Raw genomic sequence first — 19,109 nt, forward strand, 5'->3', positions numbered from 1 at the left:
CAAAACATGCTTACCTCATTCTTCTCCTCTTCTTCTTAAAAAAGAAAAAACAAGACAACTGCCCTGCCAAGCTATCTTAAGACTTAAGAGTTATAGCTTCACCTAAACATTTTATTTTCCTAAAAAGAGTATATAACGTAGTTTAATCTCCTCCAATTAAAAAAAAAAACATAAAGAGAGAATATGATAGTAGCTACTAGTACTCACTTGTTTCCATTAAAGGTATACTAATTAATTAATGAAATGTGTTATGTTCATAATATTTTTACAACAAATTATAGGTAATTAGTTGTTATTAGTTCAAATTTGAACCTAATACTAAAATTATTTTTTTGCCACAATAATAATAACCAAACTTGTTACTTAAAATTTATCGTAAAAGTGTTATGAAAATATTATTGTAAAAGTGTCTCAAAAAAGAAAATATTATGGATATATAAATATTTTTTTTTGGACGTGGCTTGATGTATCATTTCTCTTTCTCCTAATTAATCTCTTTCGGCCCAAAAAAATAGAAATGAAAGTGACAACAGCCAGATGCGGAATAGCCACTCTTCACTTTAAACTAAACAAGAAAAAGTTAAAAAAAAAAAAAAAAAACAAAAAAGGAAAGGTCACTCAAGCTTACCGTTTGGTTTTTCCATAGACGTTGCAACTTCCAATTAATTAAAACTTGTATTTTTGAAAGAAAAAAACAAAAATCCTGTAATGGTAGGGGTGACGTGTCGAATACGATATAAAAAAGTTTCGCCATTTTTGAGTCATTAGCCTACATACCTGTTAGGGCGGGAACCCAAAAAATTTCACCTAAAACGAACAAATGCCCGTAAGTTCATTCTCTCTCTCTCTCTCCTTTTTATTTTTGTTTGTCGCTCTCTGTTCTTTTTTAGGGTTTTCAAATTTCAATTTCAAAACCCCCTCCTTTTGTTTTGCGAAAATTCTAGGGTTTCATTCACCTTCACCACGCTCATTCTCACACAGGAACCGAAGATGAGTGTCCGCAAGGGCTCAAAGGTTTGGGCCGAGGACAGAGATTTGGCTTGGGTACCAGCTGAGGTCCTCGGCTCCGTTGGCAAACAAGTCCAAGTCGTCACCTCTTCGGGAAAGAAGGTGAAAAACGAAAAACTAATCTTGTCCTTTTTCTCTGTGTGTAAATTTTGACTTTTTTTGGTTTTGGTTGGTTTAGGTATTGGCTTCGCCGGCGAAATTGTTTCCGAGAGATGCGGACGAGGAAGATCATGTTGGAGTGGACGACATGACCAAGTTGACGTATTTGAATGAGCCTGGTGTGCTTTACAATCTTCAGAGGAGATATGCTCTCAATGATATATATGTGAGTCAAAAAGTCATTTTTTAAAAATTTTGTGGTGTGTGATTATGGAGGATTGGTTAGTTTAATGGCCAATTGTGGACTTAATCATGTTGTTTTGAGTGGATTTTTTTTTTTTGTCTTTAGTGGTTAATTAGATTCTGATTTTGTGTTTGGATTCAAGTTCTTTAAGCTAATGCGACAAAAAAAGAATGGGATAATTTGAAACTGTGTTGGGGTAAGAAGTCAAACTGGGGAGTGGGGGGCCTTGAGCATTGCACTCTGTGTTGGTATCTGATATGAAAAATGGGCATTTCCTTTTTTGTGAGTTGGGGTTATGCCGAAGTCAAATTAATCATAAGTTAAAGCTGGCAAATGTGTTAGTTATTATAGTTTGTTCTCCGGAGTTGGTTATAATGATGCTCATGTCCTTTAATTCTTTGAGTTAATGCAGCGGATCGCTAATTTTTCATTTATTTATTTTTAAATAGAAACAAAATTTTAAATTATTTTTTGGATAATTCGGTAGTTGGGGGAGGACGAGTTTGAAACCTGGATGTCTATGTTGGAGACACTAGGAGGTGCCACTGTGCTAGTTGAACTACAAGGCTCTTGGTGGGAAACGAATTTTTAGTAGTCAAATAAAGGGTATAAATTCTGATTGTGCATGCCAAGCTGGTATTAATTTTGGGATTATGGCCATCCATGAATGGAAAGAAGTTATTAGTGGTCAAATTTGTTACACAGATAAAATGTAAATGCCGTATTGCCTGAATAAGAGTTCCGTTGGTGGCTGTTTCGCTCAATCACGCTTAGTCATCTTTTTTTTTTGATAGGTAATAAGTATATTATTAAACAAACTTTAACACTAACAAAAGCAAATACAATGAAAAGCAACAAACAAACAAAACAACATCAAACAACAAGAAAAACTTAAAGTGCACAACTAAGAGAAGAAATAAATTCTAAGATAGTGGAACAATCCGATAAGCCCCAACTCTTAGACCAATCAAATAAGGTCTTCTGGCATAGAGCTTGTAATTGAACCAAAGATTTCTGAGTATCCTCAAGAGCGCCGGTTTCTTTCCGTCCAAACAATCCACATCAAACAGCCAGGAACCATATTCCATATTTTTGAATGAAATTTTCCCAGCCAATTGCGCCAACAATACACCAAACTTTCCACAGAGGCTACCACAAAGTGAGTGAGCTAGAGGACAATGGAGGAGAGATGATATCCACAGTTTCCTCATTACGACGGCACATACAACACCAATTCACCAAAATGCGCCCCTAAGCATAAGATTACCAATGTAAGGATCTGCCCATGAACCGCTGTCCACAAAAAATGCCACCCTCTTAGGAATCTTAACTCTCCAAACACCCTTCCACGGAAAATTGGGGGCCGATGCACCTCGAATATTATTGTAATATGACCGAGTATCAAACTTGCCATTCCCATTGAGACACCAATGAGAAGTGTCACTCCTAACACCCTTAGGGATCCAGGATTGAATGAACTCAAGGAAAGAGAAGGCAGCCTCTAACTCCCTTTCATGAAAACCCCTGTAAAATCTCACATTCCAAAATCTATCATTTCCACTCTCCCGATAGCATAATACATCAGAAATGCAAGCATCCTTCTCATTAGAACACGCATACAACTGAGGATAGAGCATTTTAAGTATGTTCTCTCCAACCCACTTATCATGCCAAAAAAGAATACGAGTGCCATCACCCACCACTAGGGCCACATGTTTGGAGAAACTCTCCCATCCATCATGAATACCACGCCACAGACCACATCCGTGGGTCCTTCTACATGCTTTAGTAGTCCACCCCCCTTGACTCTCTCCATATTTAGTTGCAATAACCCTTCTCCAAAGATGAGTGCCTTCTCTACCAAACCTCCATAACCATTTCCCTAACAGGGCTTTATTAAAGTGCACTAACTTCATGGAGTCATCTTTATAGTTATGATGTGGTTGCCATGGGCAGCCAGCTGTTCTAACATTGTTTTTTTAAAAAAGTCACACCCGATGCACAAAGCTCTCACTTTTGTTGGGTTTGGGAGAGGTCAGACCCATCCCACCAAGTTTTAAAAATGAAAAATTTTAAATCTAATTGCTAGGGATGGCCTTTTGTGCTTCCAGATTGGTGCATGACTCAATAGTTAGATAGCATTGAAAATTGAATTTCTTTCAAATTGCATTCTTCTACTGCAGGATTAGTAGATCTGTATCCTTTTAAAACATAGGTCCTTGGGTTTACCTCCTAATGAGAATTGAGATCCTAGCATGGGTGTCTCATCATTGAGACTTGCTTGCTCCTTGTGGAGTGCCTCAAAGAAAATGGAGAAAGAGAGGGATTTTATTTTTTGGTCTCTCTTACAATTCAAAATAAGAGAAAAAGTTACTATTGCTTAATATCAAAATCTCTTATGCAGATGTCAATGGATTTAGTGATTGAATGCCATTAGACAGAATTTCTCAATATTAGAGGGCTGTTCCAAGGCGCCAACCGTGTATAGTGCATGTAAGGGTTGCTGGCTTGTTAAAAAGCATGCCATGTGCTTGTCCAGGCTATGCAGAGACTTATATACCACTTGATAGCCTACCAAGTGGTAGATGGACCCATTACATTTGTATTAAGTACTATAATATGGTCACTAGAATAGAAGCCTTTAAAGAGAGTTTTTCTCTTTTTGGGGGGGGGGGGTTTAATAATAAATTTTTATTATCTGTTTTTGATAAGCAGTATAATTTATTAATAAAAAAAATGTTAAGACAGGCTCATGATGATGAGCACTTTGTAAATTAAAATAATTGCAAAAAAATTGTACAAAAAGAATGCGATTCTCTAAAATTTAGTAGAGTGGTACTACGGTGAGACCACAACTACAGTACCAATCAAACAAAATTTGAATTACCAAGACTTCAAGCTGGTTCTTTGATGTGACCGTATTCTCAAAAGTATGATAATTGTGTTCCTTTCACAATAGCCACATCAAACATAATGGTTCAAAGTTTCAAATCGCTGAAAATTGCTTCACAAACCAATTTCTCCTCCCAGATAAAAGATAAACCGCACTCATTGGCAACACCCAAGGGAGCCCAAACATTCTAAAAACCAAGCTCCATATGGAGCAAATCACGGGTATTCACATTGGTCAAATGTGCATGTCGTTTTAAAGCAGCACGCCACAGGAAGAAACCATATACTACATCTACTAATTGCTTGTATGCTATTTTCCCCCACTTAATATTGCCTTGATTCTTGTGTTCTCAATTTTCATATTTAGTAGGGTTTTAAATGACTGCTAACTAGTCTGCAACTTGATATATTTCTGTAAATGCCATAATTGTCATGCTGTAAATTCACATGAAATAGTGGGAGTTTTAGTTTTATCAATTCTTAATATAAACTTCTGGGATATTGAACTGACACATGAATTATTATCTTTTGTCTCTGATAGACATATACGGGAAGCATTTTGATAGCTGTGAACCCATTCACAAAGCTTCCACACCTGTACGATGTCCACATGATGGAGCAGTATAAAGGAGCTCCATTTGGAGAGCTAAGTCCCCATGTTTTTGCTGTGGCTGATGCGTCATATAGGTTTGTTACTTTCAAATGTTGTATAAGTTGTGCATACACATTATGCTATTCCATGTTTAGTGATTTTCTTTGGATTTTTGTTATAGAGCAATGATAGATGATGGCCGAAGCCAATCTATACTGGTCAGTGGAGAAAGTGGGGCTGGGAAGACTGAGACAACAAAATTGATTATGCAGTATCTTACTTATGTTGGTGGCCGTGCTGCTGGTGACGACAGAACAGTTGAGCAGCAAGTTCTTGAAGTAAGAGTTTTCATGGAGTCAATCTAATTACCTAATATAGCCACAATATGTACAATATTCATTATATATAGGTGTTATTTTTATTATTTGGTTAGTTGATAGAGCAGAATACTTTTGGTCACCACATAAATAAAAGTTGGTAGCTAAGAAGAGATATGGTTTAGGTTTATAATTAGGGACTTCGTTTAGGATGGACCACTTGGTCTACAACTTGAATTGAATATGGAAAAAAGCTTAGATCCTGTTTGTTTGTGATAATGGACTTGCCAAGTTTTATTTTATTTTACATTATTGAAATTGTTGTGTTTAAAATTTTGCTATCGACTGTGCTGACTCTGGTTTCTGCATGATTCAGTCAAACCCACTTTTGGAGGCATTTGGTAATGCGAGGACTGTTAGAAATGACAATTCAAGGTGGGTTTATGTATACTTTTCTCACTTTCAGTAATAATGCTCAATTATTCGACGAAGTTAAATGGCTTGCCATCATGTGGTTTTGCCTTCTCCCTTCTCCTCCCCAAAAAATCTAAGAAATTAGCTTGGTATTTCATTATTTACCCTTGTGCCGTGATACTTATTAATTAATTAATTTATTGATATACATTTGGCCATGGTGTTGCATTGTGATTGATATGCTATATATATTAGAATATCTCTTTATAACCATAACAGTAGATTTTTTGATAATAAATAATTTTGTAAAATCTTGAAAGATGCCAAGTAAGTGTAACCCTAGCAGTGGATGGCATATCAGATATATATCTATATATAAGCAACCAAAACCATCTTCAGTAAATTATTTTTTCTAGTAGGAAATAATGAAAATTATAGCAATTGGGTTATTTAGTCTTATGAATAGATGTGTCAACTTTAAACACATACTAAAAAAGCAATTAAGAAATTTATTTATTAGGTTATTGATGAGAGAGAGGGATAGCAAATAATTAAAAAAAACTAAAATATGCTTTTGGTTCTCATCTTTTAGGGTTGTTTTCATTTTGGTCCTCAACAAATTTAGTGTTTCATGTTTGTCCTTGAACATTTTTTAACAAAGTCTCATTCTCGTCCTTTCCATCATATAGTTGATAGGAAATACTGACATCACTAACATAATACTTTTGTCACTTAATCATAAAAAGGGAAAATTATATTTTAAATCCTATAATATAGGGGTTTAACATTTTATTCCTTGTAGTTTTAAAAGTAACAAATTAAATCATGTGGTTTCAAAACGTAACAATTAAATACTTATCAAAAAAAAAAAAAAAAACTTAACAATTAAACCTCACCTATTGTGTTTATGGTTTAACAACATCGATTGATGGTTTAATTTGTTACTTTTTGATACCTCAAGGTTTGATTTATTAATTTTGAAATTATAGGGTTTAAAATTGTTACTTTTTATTTAAAATTATCCAAAGGTTAGTTTCTTTATTTAGACAGCGGCTTTGGGGAAAATTTTAACCATTGATAATTTAAGGAGGCGAAAAGTGGTGGTGGTGGATTGGTCTTGTATGTGCAAGAGGAATGGGGAGACCATTGACCACTTACTCCTACACTGCTTAGTATCTCAAGTGCCTTGGAATATGGTGTGTTCACTATTTTGGGTTCATTGGGTCATGTCGTGTAGTATTGTGGAACTTTTGGCAAGTTGGTCAAACAAGTTCAACAGACTTAGATCTAAGGTGCTTTGGAGAATGATCCCTCACTGTCTTATGTGGGTCATTTGGAGGGAAATGAATACACGTACCTTTGACGGAATGAAAGATCGATTCATGAGTTTTTTCATAATTTGTTTGATTGGGAAAATGCTACGGGTTTTTTTACTTTTATTTCTTTACTTGATATGCTTGATTTTTGTACTTTCATTGTTACTTAGTTTTTTCCCCTGTTGCTTCTAGCACACGGCCTGTGTGTTTTTTTTTTCCCTATGTATTTTCTCTTCTATTTTCAATGAAGTTTATTACTTATCAGTTTTTTTTTTTTTTTTTTTAAGTTTTANTGGCATAACCCATTGGATCCCAAAAATCTGATACATGTAAACCCACAGTGAGTGAGCTAGAGGACAATGGAGGAGGAGATGATCCACAGTTTCCTCATTACGACGGCACATACAACACCAATTCACCAAAATGCGCCCCCTAAGCATAAGATTATCCAATGTAAGGATCTGCCCATGAACCGCTGTCCACACAAAAAATGCCACCCTCTTAGGAATCTTAACTCTCCAAACACCCTTCCACGGAAAATTGGGGGCCGATGCACCTCGAATATTATTGTAATATGACCGAGTATCAAACTTGCCATTCCCATTGAGACACCAATGAGAAGTGTCACTCCTAACACCCTTAGGGATCCAGGATTGAATGAACTCAAGGAAAGAGAAGGCAGCCTCTAACTCCCTTTCATGAAAACCCCTGTAAAATCTCACATTCCAAAATCTATCATTTCCACTCTCCCGATAGCATAATACATCAGAAATGCAAGCATCCTTCTCATTAGAACACGCATACAACTGAGGATAGAGCATTTTAAGTATGTTCTCTCCAACCCACTTATCATGCCAAAAAAGAATACGAGTGCCATCACCCACCACTAGGGCCACATGTTTGGAGAAACTCTCCCATCCATCATGAATACCACGCCACAGACCACATCCGTGGGTCCTTCTACATGCTTTAGTAGTCCACCCCCCTTGACTCTCTCCATATTTAGTTGCAATAACCCTTCTCCAAAGATGAGTGCCTTCTCTACCAAACCTCCATAACCATTTCCCTAACAGGGCTTTATTAAAGTGCACTAACTTCATGGAGTCATCTTTATAGTTATGATGTGGTTGCCATGGGCAGCCAGCTGTTCTAACATTGTTTTTTTAAAAAAGTCACACCCGATGCACAAAGCTCTCACTTTTGTTGGGTTTGGGAGAGGTCAGACCCATCCCACCAAGTTTTAAAAATGAAAAATTTAAATCTAATTGCTAGGGATGGCCTTTTGTGCTTCCAGATTGGTGCATGACTCAATAGTTAGATAGCATTGAAAATTGAATTTCTTTCAAATTGCATTCTTCTACTGCAGGATTAGTAGATCTGTATCCTTTTAAAACATAGGTCCTTGGGTTTACCTCCTAATGAGAATTGAGATCCTAGCATGGGTGTCTCATCATTGAGACTTGCTTGCTCCTTGTGGAGTGCCTCAAAGAAAATGGAGAAAGAGAGGGATTTTATTTTTTGGTCTCTCTTACAATTCAAAATAAGAGAAAAAGTTACTATTGCTTAATATCAAAATCTCTTATGCAGATGTCAATGGATTTAGTGATTGAATGCCATTAGACAGAATTTCTCAATATTAGAGGGCTGTTCCAAGGCGCCAACCGTGTATAGTGCATGTAAGGGTTGCTGGCTTGTTAAAAAGCATGCCATGTGCTTGTCCAGGCTATGCAGAGACTTATATACCACTTGATAGCCTACCAAGTGGTAGATGGACCCATTACATTTGTATTAAGTACTATAATATGGTCACTAGAATAGAAGCCTTTAAAGAGAGTTTTTCTCTTTTTGGGGGGGGGGGGTTTAATAATAAATTTTTATTATCTGTTTTTGATAAGCAGTATAATTTATTAATAAAAAAAATGTTAAGACAGGCTCATGATGATGAGCACTTTGTAAATTAAAATAATTGCAAAAAAATTGTACAAAAAGAATGCGATTCTCTAAAATTTAGTAGAGTGGTACTACGGTGAGACCACAACTACAGTACCAATCAAACAAAATTTGAATTACCAAGACTTCAAGCTGGTTCTTTGATGTGACCGTATTCTCAAAAGTATGATAATTGTGTTCCTTTCACAATAGCCACATCAAACATAATGGTTCAAAGTTTCAAATCGCTGAAAATTGCTTCACAAACCAATTTCTCCTCCCAGATAAAAGATAAACCGCACTCATTGGCAACACCCAAGGGAGCCCAAACATTCTAAAAACCAAGCTCCATATGGAGCAAATCACGGGTATTCACATTGGTCAAATGTGCATGTCGTTTTAAAGCAGCACGCCACAGGAAGAAACCATATACTACATCTACTAATTGCTTGTATGCTATTTTCCCCCACTTAATATTGCCTTGATTCTTGTGTTCTCAATTTTCATATTTAGTAGGGTTTTAAATGACTGCTAACTAGTCTGCAACTTGATATATTTCTGTAAATGCCATAATTGTCATGCTGTAAATTCACATGAAATAGTGGGAGTTTTAGTTTTATCAATTCTTAATATAAACTTCTGGGATATTGAACTGACACATGAATTATTATCTTTTGTCTCTGATAGACATATACGGGAAGCATTTTGATAGCTGTGAACCCATTCACAAAGCTTCCACACCTGTACGATGTCCACATGATGGAGCAGTATAAAGGAGCTCCATTTGGAGAGCTAAGTCCCCATGTTTTTGCTGTGGCTGATGCGTCATATAGGTTTGTTACTTTCAAATGTTGTATAAGTTGTGCATACACATTATGCTATTCCATGTTTAGTGATTTTCTTTGGATTTTTGTTATAGAGCAATGATAGATGATGGCCGAAGCCAATCTATACTGGTCAGTGGAGAAAGTGGGGCTGGGAAGACTGAGACAACAAAATTGATTATGCAGTATCTTACTTATGTTGGTGGCCGTGCTGCTGGTGACGACAGAACAGTTGAGCAGCAAGTTCTTGAAGTAAGAGTTTTCATGGAGTCAATCTAATTACCTAATATAGCCACAATATGTACAATATTCATTATATATAGGTGTTATTTTTATTATTTGGTTAGTTGATAGAGCAGAATACTTTTGGTCACCACATAAAAAAAGTTGGTAGCTAAGAAGAGATATGGTTTAGGTTTATAATTAGGGACTTCGTTTAGGATGGACCACTTGGTCTACAACTTGAATTGAATATGGAAAAAAGCTTAGATCCTGTTTGTTTGTGATAATGGACTTGCCAAGTTTTATTTTATTTTACATTATTGAAATTGTTGTGTTTAAAATTTTGCTATCGACTGTGCTGACTCTGGTTTCTGCATGATTCAGTCAAACCCACTTTTGGAGGCATTTGGTAATGCGAGGACTGTTAGAAATGACAATTCAAGGTGGGTTTTTTTTTTTTTTTTTTTTTAAGTTTTAGGGTTTAATTTGTTACGCACTCAAAAAAAAAAAAAAAATCCTAAAAAAGATAATTTGGCATTAAAAAAAGGCAAAATCAGTATTTTAATGAAAATAACAATTAGCTAAAAAAAGGTACAAAAATGCCACATAGAACCCGTCTCAAAAACAGCCCATGTGAAACCAACTTTAAGTCGAGCCATATCCAATTCTTACCCAAACTTCGCCCTTTAATCCCAATTTGCTGCCGCTTCAGCCCAACGGTTTCTCTCTCTACAAGCTCTCATGGTCACTCACCTCTTTCATTACATTGAAATCCATTGAGCTGGAGTTTTGAACATTGCACATACATCTCTCTCTTTCATTGCTATACATTTCTCTTCCCTCCATGCGCATCTCTCTACTCCAAGTTGCACAACGTGATCTTCACCAATCTTGATGACTTTTAGTTTTAGCTGAACTGCTTTAATTCTCTTAGATTCTCCTTTATGGTTACGATACTCTATTGAGATCTATGTCAAAACTGAGAAAATTGATTGTCGACCCTAGTGAATTTGACCGCACCAGGTAGAAAGCCTCCAACAGTGCAGTTGGGTTCGTCATTTTCCAAAACTGAAGGGATTGCCTAGATGGTTTGAACTCCCACAAAACTATCCAAACTTAGCGACAGTCACCCCCAGGAGTGTATTCACTACCTTAGTTGTAAATTTCCAAGTCTTGAGGCTCAATAACCGTGTTTAATGAGGGGATTGAGGTTGGTGTGATAGAGTGTGACATGCAGAGAGAGAGAGAGGGTGTGTGTTGGTTGCCAAGAAAGTCAAGGAAAAGAAATGAAAGTGAATATACATATTTTTGATAAATAAGAATTTATATTACGATAAATGGAATGCACCAAGTACAAGGTACATCTACTAGATTTATATCAAACAAAGCTCTAAAATTACAATGATCTTTAAATTCTAGAAGTTGGGGAGAGAATAATTCCTGATGCAGTCATCCATTCACACGAGGTTCCAAGGAATTGCAATTTCGTCTTTAATTGTCCTTTCACATCCCTTAATTTCTAGCATATCTTTCTCGGCATAGGCACCACATGAATGAGGGATGGCTTTCCAAATCTTATTGTTCCGATGTCTCCCAAATTCTGTGTTGCTAGCAACCAAGTAATCTGTAATCCCCAGAGACATCACTCATTAAACCCCAAATAAAGCTGAACTATATCCCACAGCTCTCTGGCAAGAGGGCAATGAAGAAGCAAATGATCAATTGTCTCCAAAATAATGTTTCTCCTCCTCAGGTTATCCACAATCAAGATTTTCCCCATAGGCGTTGTCAGGAGGATATCTGAAATCAAGATACCTGCAGCTCTTTTTGTTTCCTCACTTTCGGTAATATTAATGATTGTTTGGCCAAGTTGTGGCTTTAAATTCCTTTTCATCATGTGGTTTTTGCCTTCTCCTCTGAGAATCTAAGAAATTAGCATGATATTTCATTATTTACTCTTGTGCTGTGATATGATCATGAGAGTATCTTTTTAATCAATTAATTTATTGATATGCATCTGATGTGTTACATTGTGATTGTTATGCTTTATATGTTAGAGTATCTTTCTTTTTATATTTATTGATTAGTTAATTATGGTAATTGTTTTGTCGAGGAATGTATGTTACATAATTAGTGCATTACTTTTAAGAGATGGGACCTGTTGAGTTCGGACATTATGTTTTATATTTTGGTATATAACATTAATATTTATGTATGCCATACACTCTTTGGTCACATTGATAACTGATGTTTTTCACTAAAATAGTGGAAACCATAATGGTTATGATAATATGGCATAGTTTTTATAATGCAAATTTTCCATATAACCATAGCTGTTCATTTGTTTTTTGATAATTATTTTGTTAAAAGAAGCCAAGAGGCCTAGTTGCTTACATACGACAGTGGATGGCATTTGTCAGATATATAAGCCATCAAAACGAGTCTTTAGTAAGTTATTTTTAAAAAAGGAAATTATGAAAATTATAGTTTTGTTATAACTTTTGGAATAATTTGTTACGGCTGATATATCCATCCCTTACTGTTTCCTCTGCCTGGGAAATATGATAAAAAGTATTTATTTTTTGAGATTTTTGTATGGGAAAATGACCTCATATGCAGCCACTTTCTCACAGAATTTTGGGCCCCACCCACCTGTTGTCTCCACATGCTATGAGAGGGTGGCTGCATACAGTTGCTCCATGGGGTACCATACCACTGTTTAAGCACTATCTTTTTTCTGTTTCTTTTTGTTTTGGATTGCTCTTTTATGTATAGTTGTACTGAAATTAATTTATGTTAAGATGGATGAGACCGGTCAAAGATGGGAGTGACTTTTTTTGAGGAGAAGATAAGTCATGAGAGAGTCTCTTAGGTTGGTCTGGCCATGTGTCACAATGACGAATTAATACATCGATGAGAGAGTAATTTAATTTAAGTCGATAGTGTGAATAGAGGCAGACAGAGGCCTATATTAACTTATAGAAGTATTGAGGAAGGATATATTAATTAGAGAGGTGATAGGGAGTATGATATTGGATAGGAAACTATTGTGGGGAAGAATATATGTGAAAACACCAATTAGTTAACTTAGGATTCATAGGCTGTAGTTGAGTTAGGTTAAATGTAATAATTATGTATAAAAAATATGCTCATAAGTCAAACACAAAAAGCTTGAATGAACAAGTGGGTGAAAAGATAAGCAAAAGAACTGGAAGTCAGATTTAATTTACTAGAGAGAGAAGGCATAGGAATGAGGATCAGCTAAAGATTAATATCTAAAGGAGTAAGCTGTTGGTGTAAATGGAGAGGACATGTATGATATGTCATTATAATTTGAACTTATCTTGACTTACGAGATTAGCAGGTAATTAGTTTATCTGCATGTTGAGTCTAGCTAGAATTACTTATTTATATAAAGTCTAGCTAGACTATTGGATTTACTTATCACTCATCCAAAAAAAAAGAAAAAAAAAAAGGATTCAGCAATAATTTTGGAATAAAATAAATCAATTATGTGGATGATATTACATTCAATATGGTTTTGTAATAAACTTTTATCTATTGGCACATTTCTTGTTAGAATAGTAGTTAAACGGTTAAATTTACCCTTTCCTAAAGGTTTAAGCTTTTGGGACAAGTGGTCATGTATAGTGGAATTAGAGCAGGTGGTCTTTGTTTGAACCTTGTGTCCTCTACCTCCCATCTAAAAAGATAAAATCCCACATGTTAGGCCCCACTTATTTATTTTTAATTTTTGATAAGTAATGTTAGGCCTCACTTATTAAGAGGGAGTGTGTTAGAGTAATAGCTAAATGATTAAATTCAGCATTTCCTAAAAACTTAATCTTTTGGGACAAGTGATAATTTTTTAGTTCTCAATCATTTAACTTCCATCCATACTAATTATTTCCTCCTTTATTTTGTTTCTTTTTCATGTCAGTCGATTTGGCAAGTTTGTTGAAATCCAGTTTGATGCAAGTGGTAGAATATCCGGTGCAGCAATCAGGACGTACCTTTTGGAACGGTCCCGTGTTGTTCAGATAACAGATCCTGAAAGGAATTATCACTGCTTCTATCAGTTGTGTGCTTCTGGAGTGGTAATCTTTCTCTCTTTCTATTTCTCTCTCTCTCTCTCTCTCTCTCGTATTGTCTTTATTTATTTATATTTAAATGTTAATATTGTGCGTTGAAGTGTGCATGGTGTTGATTAAGGCTTTGTTGAGTTGTGTTGTGATGCTTTTATCATATATACTTAAGTCATGGACATTGTTTTTGAGGTTTATTTGTGTCCAGGATGCCGAGAAGTACAAGTTAGATCATCCAAGCCACTTCCACTACTTAAATCAAAGCAGGAGGTATGAACTAGATGGTGTGAGCAGTTTGGAGGAATACTTGAAGACAAGGAGGGCTATGGACATTGTTGGTATAAGTGATGAAGAACAGGTCTTAAAAACTTTACATAGCATGGTTTCTATGATTGCATAGCCTTTTCCATTTGAGACTCTCTTATGTGTTGTTGTTTCTGTACTTAATTCTCATCCCACAATCTCCAATATCAGGAAGCTATATTTCGCACATTGGCTGCAATTCTACATTTAGGAAATATTGAATTTTCTCCAGGCAAAGAGCATGACTCTTCAGTTATTAAGGATCAGAAATCTAGCTTTCATATGCGGATGGCTGCTGATCTTTTCAGGTTGGTGATTGACAAAATGGTTTGGCATTTTGCCTTGTTTGCTTCAATGTTGAGCAGGCTGAATATTTAATTCCAGTTCCATGATTCATCCTTCATAATGTTTGTGGATCTTTTCTTTTTATAATTTGTTGAGGGATGTTTTTAGCAGAATATACAGAATGTAGACCATGTAAAAATGTGGAGAGGTTTGGAAATGAATTGTTAAATTGTTTCCTCGATAAGCATCAAACCCCAATATTTTGAATCAAGGAGTATTGATTTGAGCCTACAATCATGACCAAGCTAACCATTTGATTATAGAAGTGTGTTGCAATTGTCATACGATATGGATGGATTTCATTCTGTAGTTGTATGCTGACATTTTTTAAGGAGTAAGAAATGAATAAGTTAGTTATTATGTGGATCACATTATTATTATTTTATTTTCAGTTATGAACAAGCTGACCCAAATTGAGTTGGTGGCTAGGCTATTTTTTTCCTTGTCATGCAATAACTGTATGGAGTGTAATTGCTGCTTTTGGTCTTAATTATCTGGTGACTAATCTTCTCTGATCAGGTGTGATGAGAAACTCTTGCTAGCAACACTTTGTACTCGGTCAATACAAACTCGTGAAGGAATTATTGTTAAAGCTCTTGACTGTACTGCTGCTATTGCTAGTCGGGATGCATTGGCAAAAACGATTTATTCTCGGCTGTTTGATTGGTATGCTTATATTCACTGCACTATCAAGAACCTTTTTATTTTATTTTATTTTATTTATTTATTTTATGCATAGATTTTTTGGGCATTGAAAAGTTTTATTGATTTTGATATTTCTTTCAGGCTTGTTGATAAGATCAATAGGTCTGTTGGGCAAGATCTGAATTCTCAAGCGCAAATTGGAGTCTTGGACATCTACGGGTTTGAATGCTTCAAGAATAACAGGTGAACTTTGTTTAATTTGTTTTCTTGTAACATTTACAGCTTATTTGTTAGTACATCTTAATTTACTGAATGCCAATATGTTCTTTGATTGGCATGGTCTCTTAAAATTTGCTTTAAGATGTAGAAACTGTAGTAACACCTATTGGACTCAGCTTTCAGTGAAACTTGTCTCTAGGATCTTGTTTTTGTGGTTTACTTTATATTGTTGTTTGCATTATGATTGACATGCAAATCATAGCATTGGCTTCCATTTTTTGGCCCTTAGTATTGTTACTGGCTACATATTTTTATAGGGAAATAAAAAATTAATCTCCTTTGGTTAACCATTAACCCTTATCCCTTATCCCAATTTAGTGCGCAGCTTTTCAAATGTTACACTACCCTTAAGTCTGGACTATACTAAAATTCTTAGGGTTTTAATCCAAAATAAGATTTTGGAAGGCAACCAGGACCCCTTGGGCATATGGGAAGGTGGTCTTATAAAAAAAAAACAATGCTATAGAAGATGAAAACTCCTTTTATGATGCTGGACCTATAGAATATGCTGCATGAGGCAAATTGGAGGATTTATTGGGGTGTGCAGTTGAATTGAAGGACTATCCTGAAGAGTATAGTCAAGGAAAGGAGATTGGGCTTGTTGAAGATGGTCATATGCATAAAAGATGAGCCCATAAGCCACACTGTGGATGAGGCTTTCTCTGTTCAAGCATAAAAGGCTGTCGATTTTATATAAGGCAATCATTCAACCTTACAATTAGCTCGTTCAGCAGAAGTAATGTTCTCTTTTGATGAATAAAGTTTCAATCTCTCAGAGCCTCAGCACATCCAACATTATGATTTCATTGGAGTTAATATGTTTCTCTCAAATTTCCCTTGTGATGTCAATCTTACTAGAAGTGTGAAAGAGTATTGTTGGGAAAATTTGTGGAGGAGTAATCTAACGTTTCCAGATGTAAGCATGAATTTCTCTTTAGTATTTGCTTCACATATCCCACTATGGAGAAAGAGGTCAAGAATCAAAATTTGTTCAATTCTCGAGCCTTGTACCTCAATTAGTTGGCACCTCTTAGTGTTTTCAACGGAGACATTTAGGGTTCAAATCCCCTCACCCCCCAATTATCGAATTATAAAAAAAAAAAAACAAAGATCTACTATGAGTGATAAAAGATTGATAAGTAGCATATTGATTAGTCTTCTCTTGCAAAGGAGAGTAGGATGGTAAGGATTGGTTGGACATTCAAGAGTTCAAGGTAGGATAGTTTGAACTCGAGGATGAGTTCTCTGCCAACTAGGAGAGAAGTGATGTTGGAAAATTTAAACCCACAAGGAAAAAAAAGGCCTGTTAGTTCTTTTATTTCAAATGTCATGTTTATTTATTAGTATGCCTTGAGTATTTTAAAAGGTCATACGAGTAGCATGGGCCTTCTAATGAAATTAGATGGTTAGGATTTAATTATTACACGTAAGATGAAAGATTAGGGCTCTCAAATTACTAAAGGCTATTATAAATAGCTTCTTTTGAATTGTTGTAGGTAGCTTTTTCTTACTTATTTCTTGAAATTTCAGATTTTAAGCCAAGAGTTTCGTAGTTCAAATGATAGTTTCTGGTGTTTACAACATAGACATCTGACGTTCAAATCCTCCCTCTCCCATTGTAATTATTGAAAAAAAAAAAATCAGATTTGAATATTTCTTGAACTCTTTGAACCTACAGGTTGATATTTAATTGTTCTAACTTCAATTTTATTGTATTTTTCTTTACTATAATCTTATATGTTGCTGTAATTTCCTCTTAAACCTTTCTTTCAAACTATAACTAATTTGTCATCACACAGTTCTAATGTAAATCACATGGTTTGTTGGGTTTTTATTTTATTTTATTTATTTATTAATTTATTTTTTATTTATTGATATTGCACTATAATCTTTTTCCAATTATATGTATTGCAATCTGAATTTTTGGGTTTGATGTTGCACCTAGCTTTGCATTTGCCAAAATTTTTATATTATATTTCCATAAATTTTTTTTTTTGTTGTTATTTTAGGCATATTTGGTGTGAATTGTGAGTGAATGATGACATGGGTATTATGAATTTTTCCTACTGGCAATTTTTTTTTGATAAATTACTACTGGCAATTTTTCTGTGTGGGTATATTAGAATCTTACCTTTTATTGATTGGTAAGTAGATCTTGGAGGATTTAGGGCTAGCTTGGTTGGATATTGGGTTTGATGAGCATAAGAAGTCGAGCTCTAAGATGGATTTTGGATTTGATATACACTGTTGCTATGAAAGATGTGGCACTCCGTTTCTGTAGATTTTGTGATTTTTTTAGTTTTAATTTTGCCATAAATTCTCTAAATTTCCATGGAATCAAATACTTGAGTTATAGTTTCTGAAAACTTGTGAGATGGTAATTGAATCTCAAATTTTGCATTTTCTCTTGATTTTTTGTTTTTGTTTTTTTTTTTTGTTTTTATCTAAATCAAAATACATGAATTTGATTTATGAAATTCTGGTACTAGAATTTCTTTACATGTTACTAGACTTCCTGGACTCCTTGAGCTTTCACTAGATGATGTTTTTCTTTTCTTGCTTATATCGTTGTTTTGTGTTTGTGTTTGTTGTGATATAGATATAAATCTTGTGCACGAGTAGCATTTTTTTTTTTAATGAAATTTAACGTGTAAAAAAGTTTCTTTAAATGTCCTTTTGGTATCTAATTTCTCTGTTTTTCTCTCTCAAATGAAGGATGCTGGCGGTTAGGCGCCAATGAGTAGACTAAGTTATCCCTGGTGGGATTATTTTTAAGACAAAGTTGCAATTACTCCATGCGGTTAAAAAGGGTAAATATGTCTGCATAATGCAAAATCTATTAAATAAAATGGACCTAACAATTTCCGTATAATCTTAGCCTGATGATGGTTCAATGTATCATTTGAAAAATAGAACAACTCCATGCCAAAAGGGCATCAGGGAAACCCTTCATTCCAATATCTACAAATATTGAACATTTCATGGAGTGCTTTAATTGGCCCATAATCTATAAAACACCTTTGCTCGCCTGGAAACTGTATTTATAGGGGCTCCAAAAAGTTCCCTACAAAATTCTACCACAATCATTGTCGACTTGGGATGTTTTGAAATTTGAATTAAATGGACAATTCGTGGATTTTTGTGTTAATCCGAAGCTTGAAAACTCTGGTCTCTTGTTTCTCAACTGTGGATGTCTTGGGTTCTTCCTGTAACGATGCATGACATGTTGGTTAGTTGGAACAAAAAATTAGATGGAAGATGTTGGTTCTTCCTGTAAGGATGCATAGGATGTCTTGGTTTCTTCCCAGTGCATAGGTTTAAGATTCTAACTTTGAGATCACTTTACAGTCTAATTGTTCTTTATCTCCAAATGCTTTCTTTTAAGAGATATTATGTTCACAACATTAAATCTTGAGTGGCAAGTTGTTACTGGCTATTATTGGTGGGCAAAAAAGTAATTTTAGTGGTGGGTTCAAATTAGAACCAATAACAACTTACTAATGATTTATTGTGAAAATGTTGTGGATGTAGCACTTTTCTTCTTTTAACTGATTTATTTTCCGATTTATTCTTGTGAAAACACATGCTATTCAAC

General features: G+C 35.0%; 1 protein-coding gene across 2 annotated transcripts in view; it reads left to right on the top strand.

Annotated features, from left to right (window-relative positions):
• Window positions 1-704: 704 nt before the first annotated feature.
• The window catches only part of LOC112026236 (myosin-15), a 37,209-nt gene continuing 18,804 nt past the window's right edge, over window positions 705-19,109 (top strand). Inside the window, exons 1-11 of one of the 2 annotated variants that reach the window (XM_024058920.2) lie at window positions 705-826; window positions 982-1,110; window positions 1,187-1,333; window positions 4,785-4,930; window positions 5,017-5,173; window positions 5,529-5,587; window positions 13,798-13,954; window positions 14,151-14,300; window positions 14,417-14,553; window positions 15,110-15,256; window positions 15,377-15,478. In XM_024058920.2, the coding sequence (XP_023914688.1) occupies window positions 821-826; window positions 982-1,110; window positions 1,187-1,333; window positions 4,785-4,930; window positions 5,017-5,173; window positions 5,529-5,587; window positions 13,798-13,954; window positions 14,151-14,300; window positions 14,417-14,553; window positions 15,110-15,256; window positions 15,377-15,478 (1,337 nt within the window). In that variant the 5' untranslated portion in view covers window positions 705-820. Of the gene's footprint in view, window positions 827-981; window positions 1,111-1,186; window positions 1,334-4,784; window positions 4,931-5,016; window positions 5,174-5,528; window positions 5,588-9,484; window positions 9,645-9,730; window positions 9,888-10,241; window positions 10,301-13,797; window positions 13,955-14,150; window positions 14,301-14,416; window positions 14,554-15,109; window positions 15,257-15,376; window positions 15,479-19,109 lie in introns of those variants that run through there. The other variant, XM_024058921.2, reaches the window with a different exon arrangement.

This window comes from Quercus suber, unplaced genomic scaffold (genome assembly GCF_002906115.3).
Source record: "Quercus suber isolate HL8 unplaced genomic scaffold, Cork oak 2.0 scaffold_817, whole genome shotgun sequence".
NCBI classification, from domain to species: domain Eukaryota; kingdom Viridiplantae; phylum Streptophyta; class Magnoliopsida; order Fagales; family Fagaceae; genus Quercus; species Quercus suber.